The sequence below is a fragment of the Cannabis sativa genome, chromosome 5, assembly GCF_029168945.1.
Source record: "Cannabis sativa cultivar Pink pepper isolate KNU-18-1 chromosome 5, ASM2916894v1, whole genome shotgun sequence".
Taxonomy (NCBI): domain Eukaryota; kingdom Viridiplantae; phylum Streptophyta; class Magnoliopsida; order Rosales; family Cannabaceae; genus Cannabis; species Cannabis sativa.
The window spans coordinates 53,689,079-53,697,790 of NC_083605.1; the positions used below are offsets into that span (position 1 = coordinate 53,689,079).

Consider the following 8,712-nt stretch of genomic DNA (forward strand, 5'->3'; position numbering starts at 1 on the left):
AAATTAAATGTTTTTGTATTTATATTATATTATTTTATTTATTTTTATTTTTGGGACTTTAGGTAATAACACAACGAAACCCAAACATATATACCTTCTTTTAGGTTATTTATTCCGAATGAATGTCTTCGGACTTAGCTAGTAATGGGTGTAAAATGTAAATTTCATGCTATCTTATAAATTATTAACATGGGCATACCAAAACTTTGTCAAGATTCTCCATTTATTATTATTACTTTATTTAAATATTTTTTTTTATCTATACTCAATTTTCTCAATTTGTTTTTCTTTGACAAAATAAATAAAATATATTTCAAATATCAAATAAAATATTTGTATATGAAAACATGTTTAAGTAAAAAAAAAAAAAATACATATATACACACACGACTGATTCCGAAATTTGGTGAGACATAAAAAAAAAATATTTTTGAACCCTTATTTAAAACAAAATGTGTTATTTTCAAAATTTAAAAAATATATATAATTTTAAAAAGGGAAAGAAATTGGAGTCTAGACTAGGTGAGCCTTAGTGTAAAAATCCCAAAAAAAGGGTTTTACAAAAATACTGAATAAAAAAATATTTTTGAACCCTTATTTAAAACAAAATGTGTTATTTTCAAAATTTAAAAAATATATATAATTTTAAAAAGGGAAAGAAATTGGAGTCTAGACTAGGTGAGCCTTAGTGTAAAAATCCCAAAAAAAGGGTTTTACAAAAATACTGAATTTCAGACAAAAATTTATAATTTCACTGTGGCACGATTTTTTTTACAAAAATACTATCCTTTTATAAAACAAGCATAAACTAACAAAACAGAAAAATTAAAACAGCAGCGGAACAACTAGACAATCGTGGAAATTTAATGCAGTACACAGTATAAAACTTACACAATAAAAGAAGTAAAAAAATTAGAATTTTCAATATGTTGTGTAAAAATCCCAAAAAAGATTTTGAAAAATATTTTTGAAATTAATACAAAGTAATGTAAGAAAAATGAAAATTAAAAAGTTAAAAATGATAGTGTTATATGATTTCTTTAAATAATTATATATATTCTATAGGCGTGAGTATCATCGTTAATAATTTCTCATAAAATCAAAAAAAAAAAATTAGATACATTTTTCTTTTAGGGATTGTAATGTAGTAATGTGAGTATATAATAAGTTATAATCATGCTTTAAACTTTGTCTACCATACATATGGAAGGTGCCCAGATTGTAAGGGCGTCCTATAGATGACTAGAGACCGTCTTACATGAAAAGACATATTTACCCTAGCTCTTAGGCCCATTTCTCTGTTTTGTGTAGGGAAAGATAAATTTGACTTTGCCACAGGGGTGACCATCCGTATATCTGCCTACAAATATGTGCCTTCAATTTCTGGACAATATCTTTTAGGGAAATTTTTTTTTAAAAAAATAAAAATAAAATGGTGGGTCTAATTTTATTTTCAATTGTTTCTATCGCTCTCTTTTTAATTTATTTATTTTTTTTCTGAAGAAATTTTAAAGAGAAAAAAAATTGGTGTGTCTGGTCTACATAGTAAACAAAGGGGATTGAATTATGCGTTTTGTAGGAATTAGGGGAATTTTTTTTTCCTTATTCTCTTCTCATCATGACGGCAATGAGTGTATAATTGGGGACAAAATAACGGAACCCTAGAATGTTGAAATTAGTGCATAATCATGGGCTTTATACTATGATGTGGTAGAAAAATATGTAAACAAAATAATCTTTTTTCAAAAGAAAAAAAAAAATAAAATTAGGGTTTGTGAAAAAGGGTATGAATAAAGCTGAAATAAAGGTTTTCTGTTCAAAGAGCGTGTGGTGGGTTAGAAAGGTTATAGTGTGGGTTTGCTGAGGGACAAATGCACACGTTAATTAAAGTTGATTTCCCTTCAACCAAAAAATTAAAAATTAAAAAGAAAAGTAGATTTACATATTTTTTATCTCTTTTTCTCTTTTGATAAAATAATTAAAAATAATTTCACATATGTGGTAAAAAAGAATCAACTCCCGAACTTATTTACCTTTTATGTTATTTTTTTTTCTCTCTCTTTTTTTGTTTTTTTTTTCTTTATCTTGCTTTTTCTCCCTTTCTTACACTAGTACCCCTAAGAAGGCCTAAGCCCCACGTCCACCCAAACATATTTTTATTTTTATTTTTTAAATAACTCTCTATTCTTTCTCTCTCATATAGCTTCTCAAGTGTCATTTTCTCACATATACTTCACACAAAAGATACAACCATTCACTTCATACCTTGTCATTTCTTTCTCTTTCTCTTTATTTTTATTTCTTTCTCTTTTTCTCTTCTCTTCTCTCTCCTCTCAATCTCAAAATTTGCAACTACTCTCTCAAATTTGATCAAACCCCATCTGAAAAAGAAAACCCAGAAAATCTCACCTGAATTTCCAAAACCCTTATCTCCCACCCTACACACAAATCCAATTTACCCTAACTACTACTTCCCACAAATTCACTTCAAACACACACACACAGACATATATACCTAAGCTTATATATATCTAATCTTTGAGAAAGAACTTCTTCTTCTTTCTTCTTTTTAATTATCTTTTGTAATATATAACTTCCTGAAAAAGAAAAGAGAAAAGAGAAAAGCTCATCTAGTGTTGGTTCTCCCTCTCTTTCTTTTTTATTTTAAGAAGATGGAGCTGTTTCCTGCTCAGCCTGATTTATCTCTTCAAATCAGCCCACCAAACGCAAAACCCACACCCAGTTGGAGGAGAAGTAGCGCCGGCGCCAGTGCGGCCGCCACCTCAACCGATGAAGAAGTTGATTTGGGGTTTTGGAAAAGAGCTCTTGACTCCCAAAACTTCTCCATATCTTCTTCAATGGCTGCCAAACCCGATAAGTACCATCATCATAATAATAATAATAATAGCAATAATAATAACAATATCACCAACAATAATCATAGTAGCAACTCTTCCTCGTGTTTTTTCGACCTCTCTCTTTCAAACAACCATCGTCTAGTTTCTAATTCTTCTTCCGAAAATAACAGTACTAGTCTTTTTCTTCACCACAACCACAACCAAAACCAACATCATCATCATCATCATAGCAATAATAAACATTTCTACAACCACGGTAATAATAATATTGGGAACAATCTCTTCCACAGTAACAGTGCCAGCACTAGTGGTAGTACTACTAGTATGAGTAATAATACTTATCCCCACCACCAAAATCAACTTCTGCTCCATCAAAACGCACCGTTTCATCACAACCTTGTTCATCATCAGCAACAAGGAGGTGGTGTTGGTGGTGGGTTGGGTCAAGAGTTTGGATTCTTAAGACCCATTAGAGGAATTCCGGTGTACCACCAAAACCACCCGCCTGCTCCCTCATCCTCATTTCCCTTCTCTCATACCCTAGAAACCACAGCTAATTCCTTGTCTTCTTCAATGAATGGAATCAACAACACAACAAGTACTAATTCCAACCCATTTCAGTCTCATCATCATCAAGCCGCCGCCGCAGCAGCAGCAGGCTTGATGCGATCCAGGTTTCTTTCTCATCGTTTCCCTGCTAAACGCAGCATGAGAGCCCCTCGGATGCGCTGGACGACAACTCTTCACGCTCGTTTTGTTCATGCTGTTGAGCTATTGGGTGGCCATGAAAGTAAGCTCCTCTATTCCAATCTCTTTATATATATTCCATCTTAATTAATTCACACCCGTGAATGCATAGTTAAAACATACCATCATTTTTCGAACCCCCCCTCCCAAACAAAAAAAAAAGAAAAAAAATACCTTCATTCGCTCGTTCATTATCCATCTCTCTCTCTCTCTCGCTTTTTTTTTTTTTAATTATATATTTAATAACAAGTAATTTGGTTAAATATAATTAGATATCCAATTGAGTGATATTTGGGTACTCAGTTTTCCTTTTTCTTTTATTCTTTTTTAGGGGCTACGCCGAAGTCAGTTCTTGAGCTAATGGATGTGAAGGATTTGACCCTTGCTCATGTTAAATCTCATTTACAGGTGAGGCAAAAACAAAAACGACACTAAATACTCAATGGGGTATTTCTGTGTTATGTTCAGTATCTTCGATTTTAATCACTTACTACAACTTCAGATTAATGTGTTAATGCAAAATCCTCCAATGGTTTTTTATTTTTTTTCAATACTTAAGTCTGAAAATCCTTAGCACTTCTTTTTCAACTAGATCTGATAGTTCTGCTAATCCTGCCAAGCTAATAAACAGCTTTTTGCTTGGAAGAAATAAATCACATATTAGTAACAGTGTGAAGAAGGAAAAAAGAAATAAGAAAAAAGGGTGAGAGAGAGAGAGGGTGATAGAGTAGTATATAAATATAAATATAAATATAAATGTACTATATTATATCGATCTCAGCAAACAAATAAGACAAAGCCCAAGGAATTCAAAAGAATGAGTCGTGTAGCCAAGCCGAGACAGAGACTACAGTCTATAATGAATAAGAAATGATTTTCAGATTATAGGAGAGTTTTTTTTTTATCTTTTCTTTTTTCTTTCTTTAATGAAACAAGTACAGAACATTATCATTTCTCAATGATATCTTCATCAGATTGGTTTCCTCTGACCACACTTGTATTCTATTTAACCATGGTTAAATGCATGCAGTATATATACTAGTCTCCCATGTCCTTATATGTATATGTATATACACATACATGCTCATGTAATATGTATGTAGATATACACATAAATAATTGCCGACTTGTGTATAATGTAGTCGCATCCACAGATTGCTTTGTGTTTTCTAAAATAAAAACAACTGTACGGTTATAAGTAGGCGTAAACCGTAAACCTTTTTTTTTTTTTATTGGCTGGGTTAAGTCGGAGAAAGCTTATTATTGCTTTTCTTTCCTCTTTTTCTTTCTATATGTTATTTGTCTCTTAATGAAAATATGAAATAAATATCTTATTGTTTAAATTTCTGTACTTCGGCAAATGATTTCTACAATGTATATGCTTTAATATCATTAATATGTTGTTTCAAAAAAAAAAAAATATCATTAATATGCCTAGCTACTCAAACATATTTGGTATTTATATTATTTGGCCCAAATTTATTTCAGATGTACCGGACGGTGAAGACAACAGATAGAGCAGCCGCTTCTTCAGGTATTATTAAAGTTTTCTCTCTTCTTTATTTGATCATAAATAATGGGGTTAGATATTTTTAAAGTGTTTATATACATAATTATGTTCTTATGTATAATTGTATTCATTATGACAATCAGATGCGTACGAGAATGGGTCATCTGGAGACACAACTGAAGATTTAATGTTTGACATTCAGAACACAAGAAGGTCTGAGCAATCGCCTCAACAGGGAAGGTCAAGTGGTCAAGACAAGGACTATAACAGTTCTGCCCTATGGAGCAATTCATCAAGGTAATAAAAATCTAAATCTGATGCTTATATAATTTGAAATAAAACCATTTTATTATTTCAAATGGTCCTATCATCTACTCCATTTATTGTGCTTAATAATTTAAATTTGTTTTAAATAAAGGATGGACAATGTATACATTAATATCACCAACTGCATTTATATATATATATTTATGTACATATATTACTAGACGATCCAAACATAATTGAAACATAGTAATTATGTGTATGCATCTATATGTACGTTATATTTTATTGAAGTCTTTTGCTTTGATGAGCTTTGTTTAATATATATCTATAACTACACATTCAAAAGGGAACTTTGTCTCAGCTATAAAGAAAAAGAGAGTACAAAAAGAAATTAAAGAAGCAATAATAAGGAATGGTGTTTTAAATTTGTGTACGTTGGAGTATAGAGAATACCTTTAGCAATAATTATATATGTATAGATAATATTTAAAGATCGAGGGTCTGACTTAATGAAGTAGTCATCTTCACTACAAGTGTACATCAATGAAAACCTTAATTAGAAGTACTATATCTATATATATCTCTCTCCTAGCTACTCCACACATATAGAGACATAATTGTAAGTAAGAAATTACAAAAAGAGAGGGAAAATAAAACTAAAACGTTTATTATTGCTTTGGTCTATCTGTCTGCAATTACTATGAACTATATAGGATGCTGAAAACTCCATGATGAGGTAATTATAATCTCCTCCAGTGGGTGAAAAGGGGAGTAAAAGAAACCCACCACAAACTCCTAGAATTCCAATAAATGGGAATCCCTATTTTGACAAAATCTGCCTAAAAAATTGAGATATCTATCTCTTTCCTTTGGATTTTGTGGGGCACAAATTTTAGGGGGTATTTTTTTTTTTTTTTAAATATGCGGGCCCTACAATATGAATATATATGCACAAAAACTTAGTCTCAAAGCTAAATACTTCTCATCCCACCTCCAATATATATATATATATATATATATTAATTATATCTACATGATCCTGATGGTCCCATTAGTGGAAATCTCTTTGTGCCAAAGATATATGCTGTGTTTGAAACTTCTTTGTAGTGTGTTTTTGGGTAATGGGAAAAAATGGGAAATCACATGGGAGAGATGAGAAGGTGGAAATTCAACTTTATATCTCAATCACCACAAAATTTTAAAAACCTATAAAACTTAATTGAAAGACTATAAACAAGGACAGTGTAAAAGATAGCTTTCTTTTCTATGTTTGCTTTTATCTCTTGCATGGCTTCCACTGATTAAAATTAATATTCTCTCTTCATCAATGTGCCTTTGGTTTTTTTAGCAGGGAAGCTTGGTTGCATGGAAAAACAAAGGATTCTATTGGTGGAAATATTATGTTAGCATCTCTTGATGATGATCAGGTACTTAACGAATTACTCTTTTCGATTTAACCTTTATTATTTATTTCCTAAAATAACCCCAGTTATTCCCTTCCTCTAAATTATATATTCTTAGGAATATTACGTATTATTTCTCATAAATTATAAAGCATACATTTATTGCAAGAAAAGAAGAGAAAAGTATCAATGAGAGTGTTTCAGAAACCCAATGTGTACGTACATGTTATATACATGGATAGATAATTTCTTCTGAAACTTAAGGTGAACATTGTCATTTTCAAATTTCCTAGGTGATGAAAAGCTGAAGTTCCTGCATGTGAATAAAAAAGAAAAAAAGAGGAAATTTCTTTGAGCATTATATATGTAAGATGGTCCATGGATATATTATTATAATGAACATGCATATATTGTAAATTTATTTTTATAAATAGTCTATGTAATGTATATGCATCCATGTTATACATGTAGAAATATATATTATATATGATTGAGAATATGATATTTTAAATGGAATAATATTTTTTGGGGGTGTAGCATACTACTGTCATGCACACTGTAGCAGGCTTTCTAAACGTACTCTTCCAAAGTTTCTTTAATATTGATAACTATTCTTTTATTCTCCTGATGAGTCAAATGCTTCTGATTCCCAAGCCCCACAGTTCAAACACACACACACTTCTTCTTTCATCATCAAAAGCTCTTACTATTTTTGTGCTCATTCTTTTTTATAATACATTTTCTTTTCTAAAATAAATATATATGGTTTTTTTTTCAGAAAGACATGGATCCCAAATGCTTAAGCGACGAAAGAATATCATCATCAGATGGAAGCTCACCAACAAATAGTCCCAGGAAGCCCAATTTGGAGTTCACTTTGGGCAGAGCACTTTGATTATATGATTATTATATATATTATTTCCACATTAGTATAGATCCTTCATTCTGCCTCTGATCATTGTTACTATACTAGTACTTCTCTTCTTTTGAATTCGTGATTTAAAATGTCTATGAAAGAAGGGTAGTCCAGCTAGCTAAGCTCTCCTTGAATGAGAGTTGTGAGAGAGCTTGAGATAGATGTGAGAATCAGGTACCCATCTGAAAAAATCAGCCAAAAAATAACAAAAGAAAAGAAAAAAAAAGTAAAAGGAGAGCTAAAGAAAGACAAGGAGACAAGAAAGACAGAAAGCAACAAAAGAAGAAAAGGGTAGGAAAAAAAAAAGCAAGTCCCCCCCTATCAATTGCAGCTGTGAGATCCAAATCAACTTATTATATTCCTACGTAAATATATGAAATCTAATTGATTTTGTATGGTTTTGGCACCAAGCGATATAGAGAGAGATAGAGAAAGAGAGAGCTTTAACTATCTTATTAAAGTATTGGAAGTGATCCTTATTCCTTGGTAATTGTATTGGAGCACTTTACATTATATGCAAATTATTATATTAATTTTATTATTACCCTTACCTAAACACTTGGGGGCTCTATTTTCATTCCTAGGCACTTTCACATGCTTTTTAACACTTTGTGACAAAGGGATTTATTTATTTTTTTTTTGAAAAAAGAAACACAAAGAAAGAAAGAAACTGAGAATATAAACTAGAAAAAGGCTTGGAAATAAAGATATAGGAAAGATGGGAGGAAATACAAAAGAACAAAAGGGGAACTATGTAGGAAAAGGAAAATTTGAACACACTTTTTATACCCATTAGTTTGTTTCAAGAAAATTCCTATATGGTAGATGTAGTGAAGCATCAAGTTTTTGTGATCAAAATGTTATTCATTAATAAATATAAATCTTTATGCTTTTTTAAGTAATTCCTTTGCGGTCTAGTCAAGTCCCACTACTGATTTTAATTTATTTTATTTTCTCGGTCTTTCCAAATAATAATACAAGCTTTATTGTGACATATATAGTGAACTAAAA

General features: G+C 30.8%; 1 protein-coding gene across 4 annotated transcripts; it reads left to right on the forward strand.

The window, feature by feature from the left end:
- The first annotated feature begins 2,157 nt into the window (after positions 1–2,157).
- Positions 2,158–8,257, forward strand: LOC115716263 (probable transcription factor KAN2). 4 transcript variants are annotated; one of them, XR_004011556.2, is made up of 7 exons: positions 2,219–3,648; positions 3,937–4,013; positions 5,094–5,139; positions 5,259–5,412; positions 6,734–6,809; positions 7,079–7,151; positions 7,564–7,735. XR_004011556.2 is itself a non-coding variant. In XM_030645023.2 (6 exons), the coding sequence occupies exons 1-6, from the start codon at positions 2,673–2,675 to the stop codon at positions 7,678–7,680; spliced, it is 1,446 nt and encodes a 481-aa protein (XP_030500883.2). In that variant the 5' UTR covers positions 2,158–2,672; the 3' UTR covers positions 7,681–8,257. The 4 variants fall into 4 exon arrangements, 2 of the variants coding, with proteins under 2 accessions (XP_030500883.2, XP_030500882.2); XR_004011555.2 differs by having other exon boundaries at positions 2,220–3,648; positions 6,731–6,809; XM_030645023.2 differs by lacking the exon at positions 7,079–7,151 and having other exon boundaries at positions 2,158–3,648; positions 7,564–8,257.
- The last annotated feature ends 455 nt before the right edge of the window (positions 8,258–8,712 follow it).